Source organism: Falco naumanni, chromosome 11 (genome assembly GCF_017639655.2).
Source record: "Falco naumanni isolate bFalNau1 chromosome 11, bFalNau1.pat, whole genome shotgun sequence".
Lineage (NCBI taxonomy): Eukaryota > Metazoa > Chordata > Aves > Falconiformes > Falconidae > Falco > Falco naumanni.
In genome coordinates this window covers 5,949,163-5,967,108 of record NC_054064.1, presented here as the reverse complement: position 1 = coordinate 5,967,108, position 17,946 = coordinate 5,949,163, and the positions used below count along the sequence as shown (strand labels likewise).

At 51.9% G+C, this 17,946-nt stretch overlaps 1 protein-coding gene across 1 annotated transcript in view; it reads right to left on the bottom strand.

The window, feature by feature from the left end:
* Positions 1–17,946, bottom strand: part of PAPPA2 (pappalysin 2) — a 93,595-nt gene that overhangs the window by 11,156 nt on the left and 64,493 nt on the right. The window contains exons 16-20 of the mRNA XM_040610851.1: positions 17,486–17,699; positions 10,519–10,687; positions 9,674–9,806; positions 8,439–8,548; positions 5,689–5,760 (exon numbers count right to left, since the gene is read on the bottom strand). Coding sequence (XP_040466785.1) covers positions 5,689–5,760; positions 8,439–8,548; positions 9,674–9,806; positions 10,519–10,687; positions 17,486–17,699 — 698 coding nt within the window. The remainder of the gene's footprint in view (positions 1–5,688; positions 5,761–8,438; positions 8,549–9,673; positions 9,807–10,518; positions 10,688–17,485; positions 17,700–17,946) is intronic.

The following is a 17,946-nucleotide window of genomic DNA, read 5'->3' as shown; positions in this document are numbered from 1 at the left end:
CACAGGGCAGCCAGAGTCTCACTGTGTCCAAAGCACTTCCCTTCACCTGTTTGAAACAAACCCCATGCCAGGGGTTTCTGCATTCATCTTACCCAGCAGCTCTGCGATTTGATAAACCTCCAGCATTCTGCTCTCCAGACTGAAGTGTCCCAGCTGATTTAGAGTCTCCTTGAAGGGCAGCTGTGGCATCCCCTTCATAATTTTGATTGCTCTTTCCAGCTCCGCTGTGTCCTCTTGACATGTGGAGGCCAGCATGTCACATACTATCCAAAATTTGAATGTACCAGAATCTAGGACAACTCATCGAGTCCTGTTTGGTCACCTGGATCACATGGACTTTAGACTTTGGTCTTTGGTGAGACACTTGAAGGAATAGCAGTCACAGTGTCTGCCTCTTGCCCGCTTGCTAGAGCAGCAGTCACTTCCAGTAGGATCTTCTCTGCATTTTCAAAGCCAGACAGCGGAAGAGTGCAGACTGGATAAAGGTGTCATGAAATGCTCCCACCGGGACAAGAGATGAGACAGAGTGATGATGTGAGCATCACGAGAGGATGGCTAAATTCTGGCCATGCTGTGTTACCTAGTTGCTCTGGAGGGTCTCCTTGGAGAATCTGGGGTGATGTAGCCCTCATTGCCTTAAGCCCCAGGAGAGCAGAAGAGGATCTCTTTCCTGGAGCAGATCATGCCACCAGCATTCATGTTTCTGCCTGGTTTCCTGTGCTGAGCTTTGCCGTGGTACAAAATCAGAGTCCCCCCAAGTCTGGGTGGAGGGACAGTCAAAGGGCCCCAGCCCCACCGAAGGTGAGGAGCAGAGGCAGCTAGACCCCAGCTGCGGTGCTTTGCCGAGGGAGCGAGTTGCACCCTGTGTCCCATCACATTAAAGCACCGCAGGACCCCGCTGTTAGATGAGGCTTCCCACCATCCCTGTTGCATGTGCCTTCAAAGGGGTTAATTCTGGCTGACAAATGCTGGACACAAGCCGCAGATGTGCCAAGCAAGGGTTTTGTGCATGCTGGTGGGAAGAGCCAAGGATCCATTGGGGTCCTTGACTACCTGTTGGATCAAGAGACTCAAGAACAACTTGCAACCACAAACATACTTCTACCCCTATTGCATCATTTCCACTGTAAATACCTCAGGAAAGCCACCAAACAGGGAATGGTTTAGTATTTTAAGCTCATGATAACATGACCAGCAGCACACACAAGGGCAGTGAGACCTTGTCCTCATGTGGGGAAGACCTGGGAAATTCCTAGTAGCTCATGCTCACAACAGCTTTCCAGTATGGCCCTCCTTCACCCAGGGTGTGAGGCAGAGCCAGCATCTGTTCCCCCAGCACACAGGCAGGGCTGCTCAGAGCACAGCACAGCAAAGCCAACCTCAACCAGAGAAGGCACCAAGTCATACCAGGAAGGAATTGCTACCCTACGAGGCAGACCGCAGCTGTAGTAGCTCTTGTCCAGCTCCAACCATAGCAGCATGAAGCTCTGCCTCCAGCTGGTCTGTCCAAAACACGCTGCTTCGAATCCCTTGCAGTTAACCTTTTGCTAGCTGCAAGCAATGATGATACAGAGCTGGAGGTGGGGGCAAGGTCAGCATGTTGTGAAATGTATTGGATGCCCAAAAAAACCTGCCCAGATTCACCCTGATCACTGCAAGAGCAGCCTGCCTTTCCTCTGAGCGTATTTGAGCAGGACGGTGGTGGTTACTCCATCCTGTGAATAACACTGGGTAAACACGATGAAGATCAAGTAAGTTAACTTTTTCACCTAAATCACAGCCACAATGTGAACCACAGGATCTTCTGTGGTGGGAGATAGATGGGAGCAGAGCTAGTGAGTTGCACAGACTAGGAGATGCTCTATAACAGCCACACTCAGGCATAGACTATTTTGGACCATGGCAGGAATAGTCCGATGGATCACAGTACACACTGTCTCCTCCTCTGAAGTCAATGGCCTCACTTGGGCACCGGAGAAGGATGGCTGAGGGGTGATCACCTCAGGATGGCCCCAGGTGTTACAAACACCTCCCTCACAGCAACCGAGCACACCACCAGGACCATGACTGCCTCCTCCCAAACCACAGCAGTGAGGAGGGGTTCCTCTCCTCCTCCACTCCCCTCTCCACCCAGGCCCAAGCCCCCTCCCCCGGTGCTGCCATCTGTTTTTCTACTGATGGCAGGGGATTAGGTGTTCCTCTGGCCCTTGAGAAACAAAGCGTGCTCGGCGCTAACTTGTATTCCTGACGGGCTCCTGGAAGGGTTTGCATTCCTCCCTCCCTCACGGAACTACGTGCCTCCCTGCTCCAGTGATGGGGAACTTGGCAAGGCTCAGCGAGAGACCGGGAGGCAGATGGATGACCAGATTAATGGAAAGAGAAGGGAGGTGGGGAGAGGAGCGAGAGGGATGAGCAGGCAGGCTGATCCGCCGCCAGCATACAATAAAGATGAGCGAGAATCCCTCTAACACCGTTGCACAGTGACCTGAACTTTCCAATGCAAGGCAGGGCTCCAGCTGGGGCTGGGAAGGTTGAGCCTTGGCTACTGCTCCCATGCCCCAGCCTGAAGTGACTCCATCAGGGAGAGATGGTACGAGCAGCCAGGTGGCTTGGATTTCTCTTACTTAGGGTTGTTCCCTTCACTGAAGCGTCCAGATGAGAAAACTTCCTCGTCCAACACACACTTAGCAGTTAACGGAGAGACAACAGTGGAGGCAAACAGGGACAACGGTCTCCATTCTACAAGTGGAGATGGGTGACTCAGACTTGAGGTGACCTGGACAGTCCATTGGAACAGCATTTCACTGCCCAGCAGACAACAGAGGCTGGGCTCCTAAAGGAGGTGCCTCCAGTGAGGGGTTACTGTGAAATGAGGAGGAACCTGGGACTAAGATGTCCCACGGATATGACAAGTCAAGCTGAACCACGTCAGACCACCAGCAGGGACTATGTTCTGCAGGGGCAGAACATTTCTTTTGCAGGTATATGAAGGGAAGAACATAAAAAAAGAGATGGGGGGTGGGGGGGAGCACCATGCAGCAAGGATTAAAGGTTATATTCCATCTTTATCCAGCCCTTGGTGACTGATGTTCCCACATCCCATGAGAAGTTGGTCCCCAGTAAGTGGCCTCTGAGAGCTGCAGTGCCTTTGGTCATGAGGATGGAAGCAGGAGGAGAGTAGGAATGAGGCTGGAAGCCAGCACAGATGAGGTGGAAAGAACATTCAGGGCATTTTCTGTGGCCAAACAGGGGGAATGGTAACATCTCCCTTCTTCCCAGTGCCGAGCAGCAGCTCCCAGAGCGATACTTTGAACGAGATGGTTTTGGTAAGAGTTACTCTTTATGGTGTCGTGACTACTATAAAACACATGAGAAAAAAGTTGTCTAGGAAGACTTGGCTTATCAGTCCAACCTTAACAACATGCAGCACTGTAAAGGAAAACTCAATGAAAAGAATAACCAGACACATACGTGAGAAGTGAGGAGGAGGATGACAGAGAGGAGGTGGCTGTGAGCTGTATCAGAAATGAGAGCATCAGGGTGAAAGAAACTATCTGAGGATTAATCTTCATTAGTACTACAGTGAGTGACTGTGACCTTAAAAATAGGCTTGTGCTGATAAAACTTCTAACGAGGAAGAAGGCATTGTTCCACCAAGGAGGATCAGGATATCTGATAAATAGTTAGACGACCCAAAGGACTAGAGAGAGAAACAGGATGACATTCGCTCGTATAAAATTGAAGGGCAAGCTCTTGTACCGATGGTAAAACATCTGCTGTTAGCTTGGAGCTCATAGGTTGGCACCAAAGGAGGCAGAGAAAGGTCTGGGTGTACTTGTTAACCTCGGGATATCTCCGAGCTGCCAGACTGATGCAACTGCAGAAATAACAGAAATAGTCCTGGGTCCTATCAAAAGAGACATTTCCAGCACAAGGAAGCTTTGTACAGGGGCTTTGGTGAGACCTCAGCTGGAAGAGTATGTACTGTTTGGACATTCCTGATGAAAGATTAATTGAAAGCAGAAAAGGCATTAAAAAGTCTACAAGAGTGATGAAGATCATGGACTTTTCATCTTCTGGTAGGACACAGCAATATTTTTTGCTTTCTTAACCTCCTGTGTGCTAAAACTGATGTTTAGGATTGCTTTCTAAGAGTAAAAGGGGATGACAGCATCCAGGAACACAAAGAGGTCATGTTGGCCATAAGCACGTTTGGGTGGCCAGTGAGAAGACAGTGATGGTTACTGTGAGATTCTGGGGCTTCAGATAGCTGATCCCCCTCTCTCTCTCTCTCTCACACACACACACACACAATTCAGGTGGCATTTTTCATCATTCCCTACAGGGTCTCTTGCTGAAGACACAGACCCAAGGTGAGGTGCGGGAACCACGGAGGAGTAAAGCCTGGGGTCAGCCTAGTGTACCTGAGCCTAAGGGAGCATCCTCATGCCTGTGTTGGCCTTCTGTCACCCAAGCTGCGCAGGAAAGGAAGAAGGAGCACCTCGCACCCCATCTGTTTCTTTTTGGGAAGGACCAACTCCCAGAGAGCACAGGGGGGAACAGTTCTCCCTTGCTAGCAGAACCACAGAGAGCATCACCAAACCATCTGGATTGCTCCTGCACATAACCTCCTCCTACTCTGAACACATTGCCCCAGAGCCAAGCACTGGAGGATCCATCACTAAGCTCTGGTACTCAACCATCAGACATCTCTCCAGCAAACAGTGCCTCATTCCCCTACGCTTGCAGCCCCTGCTTTGCAGTAGACACACACAACACAGCTGTCGAGTTTGGGAAGTAACTGCTGCACCACCTGTTGACCATAACATTTCCTTCCCGGGGACGTGCCCCCTGCAGCATTGCTCTTTCTCCCACACTTCAGCTGACAAAGAGCTGAGCTAGGCAGAACCGGGGAGCAAAAGAGATCATTTGCATTGAAACGAGCACAGAAAAAAAATAATCAGCAAAACCCGAAGCTATTTTTGGTGTGCAAACTTCATTTACATTTTCCTTTTTGGTAAAAATCCCAAATTTTCAACATACAACATTCCAAAATAACCCCCCCTTTTTCCTTTTATCCTCAATCATAATAACAACTAGTGCTTGACAAAGACTGCCTATTTTTAATTTCCTTTGCGAACTGACTCCAAGCTGCCTATGATTTTCTCCTGCCTGGTCATTATTCAAAGCGAAATGAGCGGCTAACCAATTTCTGCAAGAAATTCTTTGTCTGCAGATTCTTCAGGAGTGGTTTGTTTTGCATGTACAAGGCTGGAAATCCTAGTTGTTTTGGTTGGACGTGTGAGTCACGCAGGGCTTTTCTGGATCCGTGTTACTCTAGAACTGCGGTTCTGGTTAAGGAAATATTCAGGCTTGGAGTCAGCATGGACTTTTTGGGGATACCCCTTGCCAGTGAAATCCTTTTGCTAGAACATTCTTCCCAGGCTGGCCAAGAAGTAGGCAGGGAAGGAAATGGGTTTTTCTGCAGCTCTCGCTCCCCAGCATTGCCCTGGCTGGGGGGGACCATACCCAAGGACGCTTGCTCTGGTCTCTCTGTTCAGCCAGCAAGCCCTGGCGCAGCTCGGAGCAAAAGTCAAAGCTGTCTGGCTTTGTGCTGGAGTGAGTCTTCACTGCCAGGAGCTCTCCTACAAGGAGCAGGCGGCTCCTGCTGTGGGCAGGGTGGCTTACCTCGCACGACTGGATGCAGTGAATGACAGAGGGGTCTGGATACCACCGCAACCGGCCCGTGCAGACGATATGCTGAGAAGAGAAGGAGAAAAGAGCTGTTAGGTGAGGCAGCAGAAGGAGGGCGACAGCCACTGATGCTTTATGGAGGTGGAGGGTCTCTCACAACACTGCATTGGTCATCGTGGTGCAGAACAGCAGCACCTCCCTGCACCTCCGCCCGGTGGGAAACCCTTTGAAGGGCATCAAACCCAAGGCAGCTGCACCTGGTTCACCCGCAAACCAGGGCACTTTCGTCAAGGCAGAGGCTAGACAGACACACTTGTATGTATATGTAGATAAACCCCTGGGGGGAGACAAAGGGAAATGGCAGGGACCACCAAAGAAGTGGGTTTGGCTGGCAGTACCACCTCATGGTGGCTGACTCGGCCACGAGCTGCTGCTGGGAGGAAGCCGCTGAGGCCCATGTGAGGCTGGAGTCTGCCACTGATGCTGGATTCACCAGCTTCTTGCTTGTACAGGATGCGGGGCTCAGCCCACCATCACTCAGCGCCTGCATCAATTTCCTCACCAACCCCTGCTGGGGCCCCAGGAGGACTCACCTCCCCGGACCTGGCCTGGAGCAGATACACCAGACTCACATTCAGTTGTGGAGCTGAGGTTATCGCTGGTATTTACGAGGCACAAACTCAGCTGTTGCAGCCAAATGGACACAAGAGCAAGATGTGAAGGGCTCAGTTTCGCCGCGCTGGAACGCGCCCTCCCGCTCATTCAGCGGGGGTTTGTGGGGAGCACTCATGATTACACAGGGGGAGGAAAAGCCCCACCACACAAGCAATTTCCTCCTTGTAAAGCTCGGGCAGACTTTGAAATCTGAGGCCCCATAAAACGACGGCTGGCCTGTGAAAGTGTCCTAGGATGCCCTTCACAGCACGGGACTCGCACAGAGGGGCATGTTTCTCCTAGCCTCCCACTTGAAATGCGCAGCATCAGGCAGACCAGCTCCAGCAGTCCTGGGTGGCATGGGGATGGGGCAGCTCTTCCCACACAGACCTGCTGCAGGTCCTTTCACTATGTGTTCGGTTGAGACCGTGATGGGGCTGGGGCAGGATGAGGTCCTGGCCATCCCCAGGCAGTGCGAGGAAGGCAGAGCCGGAGGGAGCTGCCGTCAGATGGAGCAGAGGCTGAGGATGCTGGCTGAGCTAGCTGCCTCCTGCTCAGCCCTGAGGCTGTTTGCATCCTAGTCCTACTGGGGTGATTCATATCTGGTTGTTGTGCAACTTGAATAGCATTTTAGCATGCTCATATTAATATACTCATATTCCAGGCTGAGGAAATAAGAGGCAGAGGGACAAACCTGCATGACTGTGGGGTACAATGAATCAGAGCTGAAAGCAAAACAAGACCATGCCCTCCCCAACTGGCCTCTGCAGCTCCCTGTGTGGTTCACCCCATCCTCTCCATCACCTCAGGAGCATGGCAGCTCCTGGGAACTGCAAGCTGTCGAAGGCTTGGAGGAGCAAAGCAGGGAGCAGAGGCAAGAGCCAGGGAAAAGAGGAAAACAAGATGGTCCAGGGAGAGAGCTCCTGGCAAGGGGGAGAGCCGCTTCTTAAAATAACGCCTCCCCTCCCCTCCTCCTCTCTGCAAAATGCCTCCCTTGCACGAAAGCCCACAGTGGTGGTGAAAGGGAAGCCGAACACCACTGCCTCAACGGGCCAAGCCATTCGATCCCTCAAAGGCAAGGAATCCTTCCAAGGCTCGTGCTTAACCATCCCACACGCCCCAGGCATCCTCACCCCCCCGGTAGCAATCCATCGTGGGTCTGATTCAAGGCGACGTACAGTAGTATCCACAGGCATGATGCTGGGCCTCCTGTGGGTTCCCAGGAGGAGGGGAAAGCATTTGGATGGGAGCACTGGCCCCTGGGAAGACTGCTTTTCTTTGTTCCACCTCCTTCCTTATGCATCTCGGTTTTATTTTAAGAAATACTATCCCGGCCGAGCTGCTTTTTGGGAAAGTCGTGCCTTGAGGATCCAAACTATTTGAGCTGTTTTGCCTACAAAATGAGTAAGAGATAGGGAGAGAAAGGCTCCCCCATTCCAGCAAGCAGAGGCAACCGGCCGGCCAGAAGGTCCTGGCAGCCAGAGACACCTTTCAGCTGACAGTGCCCTGCCTTCTCCCTGGCAGGGAGATGCCTGCCTGGGGTTGCATTTCTGCTGCCAGGTTATCGGTGACCCAGGCTCACACCATGCCAGGGGTGGCTTTTGCTCTCCCAGCACACTGGCTGACAGTAGCAGCAGCTTCACAGGTTTAGGCATGCGGCACATCCTGAAAAATCACTGGGATTCCTGCATTTAACTTCGCTCGCTGTGGTATCCTGCAAGTCTTTGAAAGCTGGCCTACGAGCTGATAACTTATGCTGAACCTAGGGGTGGAAGAGCCGGCGGCTGTGCAGTAGCATCCGCAGGGGAAGGAAGAGGAGAAAGGAGTGGTGGGAGGGAGGAGGACCTGGACACTGGAACATGGTTATGAGGAACAGCAGGTACCTCCAGAGCGTGCAGCCTAGGCAGCTCCCTGGAGAGAGCCAGTCAGCCCTGAGCTCATTATGCTGCTTGTCTTTCCAAGTCTTACCCTTCTTCAGACAAAGTAAAGAGATTTTGGTTATAAAAAAAAAAACTGATAGAGAGGAGGGGAGCTCCCCTTTATGCTGCCAGCAAACCCCTTGCTAGAGGACCCCCCACCTCCCCATTTACCTGGACTCTGGTGGGCTGCAGACGGTGATCCATAGTCTCAGCAGTTACGTTTTCGGGCAGTATGACGGGGTCGCTGGGAGGTATGATACAGGAAGGTATGCACACAGCACCTGCGGCATGAGAAAGAGCCTTGAGGGATTCGTCAGGAGCCAGGCAATGATGTTTACAGGAGGACACCAAACCCACACATGTAGGCTCCTCACTGAGGGCAGAGACAGGCATAGAGGAGACCCTTTTCCTCCCAACTTGGGATGGCAATTCCTTCCCCAGATCCTGAATTATGCAAGAGCCTACAGGGGTTGTAGCCAATTCCTTTCTCCCAGATGACAGGAAAATTGAACACTCCCTAAGAGATAGATCAATCCCTGATGGCAGTATGTGGGATCCAGCATGAAAACGTCTGACCTAGATGCTATGGGATGTTTCTGGATGCGTTAGGAAGCACCTTTCACAGCTTTTCTACCACACTGAATTCCTACTGCCTTCCTGGGACCCAGGAAGGGAAAAAAACAGTAAAGAACACCTTGGAAAAGCAGCTGGATCCCAGCCCTAACCCCAGTCTCACATCGGGTCTGTCCAAAGCTTAACCTTAGCAGCCCCTGCCCTGAGACTGGCCTCAGCCTGGTTTGCTTAGGCCTGGATGACCGGTGGTTTTGTTTTACAGGGATACAGGCTTCCTCAAGTGTCCTTGTCCAGCGGGATGCCAGACAAGATGTGACGACCGTGACTGAGCATTGCAGCTTTTCCTGAAAGCACAAAGCGACCAAGTCCTGAAGAAAGAAACGGATGATGTGGTCCCTCATCTGGTGAAAGTGCCCTGTTACACACAATTGTCACTGCGGCTTTTATCTGGGACCTGCCACATTCAATGTGCAAATGCCAGAAGCAGCAAGCGGAGAGACCCTGGGGGTGGGGCAGAGGGCTAGAGATCAGCAAGATGCAAAGGGCTGAGTTTGCCCTACAGATGTGTTCCTGCTCCTTCTGCAGAAAGATGCTTACTCTGGAGGCAGCTTTAGCTTTGGGTCTTGCCCATGAGTACAACCAGGGCGTGCACAAGGTTAAAACCACCCCAGGTCTGCGTTTAGAAAGAGGATAGAAAAGAAAGAAAACAGAATCTTTTCCATAAATTTCCTAGGGATTAGTACAAGAAGAAGAGTCATGGTGACCTTCAGCTCTCTAGGAGGGCTGAGTCAACATAAGGCTTAGTTTTATGTTTAGCTTTTGTCTGCCCTCACCTATGCTGTGCCCCTGCTCGCACTTGTACTCCACGAAATTCAGCTCTGGGGGCGGTGGGCAAGTGCCTTGTAAGCTCTCACACAGTTTGAACTCCTCTGTCCATAAGCCCTCCTTGGTGCAGATGATAGGAACCTGCAAAGCAGAGGGAGAGCAGTTGGTGTTACCAGCAGCAGCAGCAGCAGGGCTCACCTGCCCGGCCACTGCCCAGCTCCAGAGGGGAACAAAATGCAGGGACCCCCCCTCCCACCAGTGAAGTCCAGAGGGAAGCTCTCAAGGGCAGCTGCATTGGAGCCATCTGGTCCAGCCTATGCATGCTTTACATTACTGACCAGAGAGCAAACTGTTTTCCAGCTGCTGCTGGACCCCACCAGAGGGAATCAACCACACTTCTTTTAACAAGATCCTTCCAGCAGGTTGGATGGAAAACCCGGGTGGAAGAGGTTGGCAGGCAACATCTCCATCCCCAGGCAAGCCCCTGGCTTAGCAAATCCGCTGCAGCAAGATTGCCCATCATCCCAGGCACATGCATTCACAGTAGCTCCCAAAACCTGCTGGAAACCCTCTACTTTTGCTTTCTGACCCTTTTCACTCGAGACAAGCGGGCTTGCTTAGGACCACTGCTTTTTGAAGGGAACAGGAGAGCATCCCCCGGCAGTGGTGCACCCTGTACCATGGCTGGTATCCAGCAAGAAAAGCTTTGGGGTTGCAAGGCAACTGCTGTTCGGGGGTACAAGCGCATTTGGCCCTGGGGATGGCCAAGCTGCAGCGGGACCCCCCCGTGCAGCAGGACAGGGAGCTGTTTTCAGGTGCTCGGCTGCTCTCTGCCTGCCCCAAAGTCACTCACCTGTTGTCCCTGTGGCTCGCAGTTGAGGACACACTGGCTGTCCAGCTCGAAGCCCCGAGTGCAGTTGTACATGCCCTCAAAGACGGGAGGGGGTGGCTCGCACACCACAGGGACACAGCGTCCCTCTTCCCACTGCCCACTCTCCAGGCACTGGACCTTCAGGAACTTCCTGGGGAAACACAGATGCCAGACTGCGCTGCAGCATCCCAAACCAACCCCACCCCGGCTGTACCAAGCATCTCGCGGAAGCAATAGCAGCCTAGAGACAACCAAGCCCCCCACATGTGGCTTTCCTATGCCATCCCACCCCTGACCGTGGGTAGGTCCCTCCTGAAGGGACAGTCCACGGTCAACCAGGAGCTTTTCTTCCCCTTGCTGGGGGATTGCACTGATTTAGGAGCACTGGATGCTTTCTCCTTGCACTCACCACTCTGTTGCTCCCCACCTCTCATGGTGCCCCTAAACCATTCCTCTCTGCCCCAAGCCCCTGTGTGTCCCAGGTTGCTTTGTCCCATCGCCAGTAGCTACATACTTTGCTGGATTGAGTGAGCCTCCACCAGTAAATCCTGCTGGCCTGTGCCCAGCTACTCCTGAGGCTCCTCTTTGTACTCCAGCCAGATCTGTCAATCCTGCTCTCGCAGAGGGGCTGTTTGTACCACAGCAGACCAACACCATCCTGTGCTGCTAAACCAGCCCAGGCACAAACTACTTGCCAAAAAAATGATGAAAAAAAAAAAAAAAAGAAGAAAAAGTCCAGGAGCAGAGCCCACCCGCTTTTCAGTCTCCTGTCCTTGGCAGCGACAAAGACACCTCACCTTTTACACAGAGGCATCAAAACCCCACGAGGTATTGGGCTGGCTGGGGACCGCTCTCCCAGAAGAGGACATGTCACTGTGACCCCAGACTTCGACATGCAGGATTTGACAGGGCTGATGGGCTTTACCTGAGCCAGTGCCGACTGCTCCATCCTTAATGAGACTTTTCCCCACCCCAGTGTCCCTTATTAGCTTGCTCCATCCTTAATGAGACTTTTGCCCCTGCCCTCTCCCACCACAGATGCCAGCAGGCAGGGCTCCAGGTGCCACGGTATGGAGTATATAACATGCCACAGGTACGCAGAGAGGGGTTTAACTGTGTTAGAGAAATCCCAGGGAAGGCAATAAACTGCCCCTCCTTCTGAGCAGCAGTAGACATTGTGTGGGGCCCCCCAACACAGTGCACAGCACAGGGTCACACAGCCCAGAGTGGTGAGGGGACCCTGTCTGCATCCCACCACCAGACCTAGGGCAGGAGCTGGTGTCCATCCCCATCACATTTCTGCTGGGAACTCCTGGGTGGGAAATTTAACAGCTTTTTGAAACATTGTCACCTTTTTAATCATTTGCAGCTCTTAGAGATTCCCCTTCTCCCTTCAGAAATCAGAGATCTGTTTTTCCTGAAGACTGTACAAGGGGGACAGCAGGTTCCTGCTGTGGATTCAGGCTCCAGCAGGTAACACGGAGGCAGGCAGGGGAGGGGATGCAGCAGGCCCCCCGGAGCAGAGCTCTGTACAAATCTTGCCATCAGACCACACCGAGAGCACGGCTGGCCATGGTGGGAGCACCAGAGCAGCAAGTGGTGCTGCAAAGTGACCCCAAGAGCAGCAGCCTGGAATTGACTGAAGGGAACTGCAACTACGTACTGTTTTGGAAGCGTGGTGAGGAGGAGCAACTCTGGATCCCATTCTAGGCACCCGTGGTTTCAGCCCACCCCTGATTTAACTTTCTCGGTTGCTCACCCTTTCTACTGGGACAGTGGTCACTGCTTTTTAAAGATGTCCCTGTCAGACCTTGCCTCCTCCAATATCTGAACATTTTGGTTTGCCCACCTTTAAAGACAAGCAAAGGCACGTGCCAAGAGGTACTGATCTGTGCTGGATGTCCAGGTCCTTGCTGGACTTTCCCCCCTCTTCAAACAACTTTCAAGGGGAAAATCACCAGCAGTTAAGCTGATGGCATTACAGCAATAGGAATCACCAAAACAGTGATGCCTCAGGCAAACACTTTTACAAACCAGGAGCATCCCAGCCACTTGTTGCTTCTCACTCCCCTACTTGCCGCCAGGGTATAGCCCATGCAGCTACTGCACCTCCCTGTTGCTCCTCTGAATAGGCAGAGGCCCTCTGCCAGGAGCTGCAGGCAGACCTGGGGTAGAGGGGCCGAGAGTGGAGAGGACACGCTGCAGGAATTGCAGTTTGCACAGGTGCACGCTGTGGTTTGCAGCCCCATCATTTTTCACCAGGACTCCTTGTCTTGATGTGGCTCTGGAGCAATGCCAGCAGGGGAAGAAGCTGCGCACAGCCTCTCCCACCTCTCCCCAGACCTGCACCCTCCTCCTGGACCCTGGCCCTGGGGGGAGAAGAAATTGCATTGCTCTGGAGGTTCACTGCACTGCCAGCATCTCTGCTAGGGAGCTTCAAACAGGGCTGGCCTGGGCTGACCCCAGGGTAGAAGGTGGTGTGTGGACCTCTGCCGCACATATGAAGTGAGCAGATTATATTAAGGCACAGGGAAGGGGAGGGAGGGGCTTTTTAGAAAAAAATATTTTTATATATAGATATAGATATATAAAAAAACCCCAAACCAAAACACAACCTCACAGCAGCTTGAAATTTCCCGACCCCTCGACTTCTGATCTGGGTTAGTAGCATTTCTCGAGGATTAACAAGGAAGCCAGGAAAATCGGAGTCAAAGCTTCCCCCTCCAACTGGGCAAGCGGATGCCTAACGGGTAGAGGAGGCAGGGGAGACATCTGAGGCCAGCAAGGGCTGCATCTGACGTGAGGGCATGAGCCCTCACCCAGCTCCGGGAGCTGAGCGTGGAGGAGCCTGGCTGGGATCCAGCCATGTACTGGGGCAGCCAGCTCAGGGGGACTGGGTCCACCATACAGGACCAACGATAAACAAGCCTGAAGCCTCACGTCCCAGGGCAGGAGACTGATGGCTTCAAAAAGAATAGATGGGAGGGAGGGAGATATGCTGATAAATTGAAGGAAAGCAACACCAGCTTGCAGAACCTTTGCTACTGTGCTCCAAACAGCCTGGGCAACCTGGGCTGTAAATCTTCATCAGAGATCTTCGGGGTGGAAGCGACACAGCAGTCCGGTTGACAGCCTGTGTTTTCTTTACCTGGCTGTTGGGCTCCCTCAGCCGTGCGGGTGTTTGCCTTTTATCTGGAAGGAGCCAGCTGTGGGCAGCAGCTGCGGGTGCCCCACACCTTTGCACCCACCACAAATGTACAGTGGCTTGGTGCCCTGTGGCACTCCGGCGCTCCTGGGTTAGGTTGTCCTGCTTTGCCCGCTGCGATCTTTCTGATGCGTTTCCAGCCCCTGGTCTGCTAACTCCTTCCAGTCAGTTTTCTCCTCCACATTCTCCCACCTCCCCCTCCCTCTTTCATGATCTCTGTAGTCATTGAACAGGGAGAGAAGGCAGAGGGGCTGACATCTCCATGGAAGCTCATCAGGGGAGCAGTGCTGTGGTCCCTTGACCTCTGGTCAAAAATGCAAGCTGGGACTTTCAAAGCTGCCTAAAAGACCTGGGTGCCTGGTGGTTCTTTGCTGTATTTCCTCAGGCTAGCAGAAGGGGCTCAACCCCTCACACAAAGGTAGCTTTAAGATCCCCAAATCTCTCCTCTTCAAGGAATCATCCCACACTGGGCAAGTGAAACAACCCCTCTGCCAGGGGCTGACCTTTTCGGTCCCCAAACTGAGAGCATCCTCTCAGCTTTAGAGGGCTCCTCTAAAGGATGCCCTAGATACTCCTGTTGGAGACCTGCTTCAAATGACACTTCAATGATGGAAGCAACAGCAAGGACACCTGAGGGGGTGACGTCTATTTTCCCTGAAGTATCAGACCCCTGACTTTCAATGCTGCAGCTGTGGACGAGGCCAGCCACTGCTCCTTGACAGATCCGGGTGGGTGGGTTGGTGCTGCCTTTGGACAGATGCTACCCAAAACCAGAGAGCTCCCAATACAAAGCTCAAATGTATACGTTAAGTTCCCCTTGTTACCATTATTTTGGAGTTGGATGTGAAATAGCTTGGCAGCTGGAAACCAGGCTGTTATGCGGACTCTCCAAGCTGAAAACAGATTTCCTTTAGGAAACATCAAAGCTTTGCCCTTCATGTCAGCATCATCACTCAGATGATCCTGCCAGCAGAAAGGCAGCAAACCCCTGGCAGGACCTTGATTACAAAACCAGCATTTCCTCCAGAATCCCTTGTTGACAAACAGTAATTTCTGAAGGGCCTTTCCTCACCCAGTTTACTAGATAAAAGCATCTTCTCGGAGACAATGGGTTTCTTCATCCCTTTTCTTTTCCACTTATGCTATGGGAAATGAATTTCATCTAAGATTGCAGGAGCTTTCTAAACATCCTTACTGCCCCTGTGGTAAAATTCAACTAATGAAACAGAAGTGAGGGGCTCACATGAACAGCTGTGTCCGAGAGCATCACAGCTTGTACCGAGACAGCTGGATCCCAGCCACGGCTCAGGTCTGCTGGGCACTGTCGCCCTACCACCCAAGGAGCAAAGCCCCAGGCCTTTGGTCCCCAACCCAGCTGTAGCAACCGTGGTGTTTTAAGAGGTGAATGAGAGAAAAAGGCACTGCAAAAGGCTGATCAAAAAAGCAGCTAGTCAGGAGGCGATGCTGAGTCCTGGCTGGGTTGAATTTCCTCTTTCTGTGCCTGTCCACAGGGGATCCAGAGCCATCCTTGAAGGAAAGGTGCCTGCAAGCAACCCTTGAAGGCAATGACTGAGCTTCTTATAACAATTCTGTGAGAATCTGAGCATGTCTTTCACATAGCAGAAGAGAGGGCTGATCCCTTGGGAACCCACAGACACTCAAAGCTGCCTCTCCATCTTCCCTGGAGAACAGTCCGAGCCCCATAGCTGTTGGCAAGGCCAGCTGGGGGTTGTACTCTCTCCAGCATCCCCCTCTAAAAAGAACAAATCGCTAGAGCTAGAAGAATAATCCAAAGGGAACCTGACTGTATTTCCAAGGCTGAAGTGGTTAGCTGGCATGAGAAGCCTTCAGTGTCATCTGGGGATCATGCCTGACTTTTGTCCAATATATAGTACACAGAGCGAGTCTTGCTTTCTTATGCCCATCAATATCTGTACGGCACTAAATCCCTGAGCAAGGCTGGTGCTTGCTCTGTTGATGGCCAACAGGGAGACAACAGATCAAAAACTCGGTCTGTTGAACCCAGAAAGACTTCAGAAGACCCCACAATTTGATTGTCCCCATCATCAGCGGAGACCCTGCTTGCACACCAGCACATCAGGAACCTGCACCCCACCAGTGCTGGTCCCTTCCAGAGTTCTCCATCACCTTCAACAACTCGCCTTCTCCAAAACTGGACTGAACAAAGCAAGCAACCTCTCACTCTGGCAGCTCCCATCCTCCGCCTGCCAGGGCTGAAGCACCAGAAGGATTTCCATCAATCGACTGGCCCGCTTACTGGCTAGTGGCTGCTACTCACTACATGGGCCAAGGGGTTTGTACTTATGCTGAGCGAGCATATACCCAGAGCTCCAGATGAGGCAGTACGCTGACATTTACACTTCCAAGGAAAGGCTTTTGCTTTGCATCAGGCCACTCGAATAGCAGCTAATCTGCATGACAAGCAAGCAACAAATTCTCTGTTTCTGTTAAAGTTTTTTCTGCTTACCATAACAGGATCGTACCCTACCATCAAAGATGTTAGATGAATTAGTAGTAGTGATAATAGCAAATGTGAAAATGCTATGTCACTGTGCGTTGCTATGAAAACAAACCGCTTTGCATGACTTTCCTTGACTCGTCCCACGGGCTGCTTAGACCCATGGTGGTTACACACACATCAGAGGAGCCTTGGGAACTCCCAGAGGGCATCTTTTTTATGAGCAGTCGCTGCAGCATGACTGTGATGGCCTAACTTTGCAAGCTGAGTTGATCTGATTGCATGCCCAGAGCCTGAAATGCCACAGGCAAGCAAGTTGCTCTGCAGTTTGCAAAGCAGTCCATGTGATCGTAGCCCATAATCATAATTTGCCCAGCTCCCCTCGGCCCAAGAAATGCTCCTAACACTGCAAAAAACTGTTTACAGAAACCACTTCCTTCATTACGAGGCAAGAAATTTGGCAACTGCTTCTCAGTGCACAACAACCCTACCCCAGAGCAAAGTAGAGACAAAGTCTGCATCCAATTAAAACTGGAAGGGGGCATTAAACAATTAGCACATAATTACCTGATTTGGGCTAGCATCAAGACTCTGGGGAGAACCCAGCCAGTGCCAGGGAATCTGTAGTGACCATACCCGATGGGGGCTTCAGCTGGAGGCATCGCAGACATAGTGCTGCTTACCCCCCAGCCTCCCAATATTGGCTGGGAACAGGGCTAGTGAATCACCAGGAATTATTCCCTGAAGCATCGGGAAAAATCTTCTCTAATTGAAATGCCAATGCTTGAGATTAAATTCAGCCAAGATGCACAGGGGGTAAAATGTTAACCCTGACAAAAGGCAGTCATTCATTCTTACAACACCCATAGCCCTGATTTATGTTTTATCGCTTTTAGGAAAGAGAGCAGCTCCAGGAATCTTCCAGCATCTTATTACATCTAATTACCTGAGAGCCTGCAAACACTTCTGTACATGCTTCATTTTCACGAAGTGACAAGTGCATTGAGGTGCAAGGGAGAACTCACGTGCTTTAAGTTAAGGCACTTAACATATGTGTGCATGTAACAGCAGTTTACACCTTGTTCCCACCTCCTTTCACCTGAACCAGGGGAATGCCGCTTGCATTTCAAGAAATCTGCATGACCAGAGAGAACTACCTTGTATCCATCAAATCAGACTGCCAGCATACCATCACCTCTCTTCCTTGCTCCCGTGGGGAGAAGAGGAGGAAGGCAACTGTGATAACAGACCCACCACAGACTTACTTCTTAGGTTTGCCTGCTGCGTTCTCGGCCACGTGGTATCCAAGCTTGCACTTGTAGCGACAGACCGAGCCCACGTCGTGGTTCCCTTGCAGGCACCGCGGGACCAGGAGCTTGGCATTGGCCACAGCAGGGGGTGCATCACACTCCAGCTTGCAGTAGGCTTCGGGGAGCGACCAGAGACCATCCTCCAAGCAGGTCAGCCACTGGTTTGTTCCTGACCGCAGAAGAGAAGTGTGTTGGGGTTAACAGCTGACTCAGGGATGGAGACCTGCTGAGGGAAGCTCGGAGCAACCAGCAAAAGTCCTCTTGCTAGAAAGCATACTGCTGCCAAGGGAGGCAACAAATACAAAGACCATGGACTCCATTGCATGCCTGGTCAAGCTGGGGCAGAAACTCCCTGAATGCAGATAGAAGCAGGGAAGGAACAACTCCTAGGGCATGGAGAAAGGATCTGGGTTCTG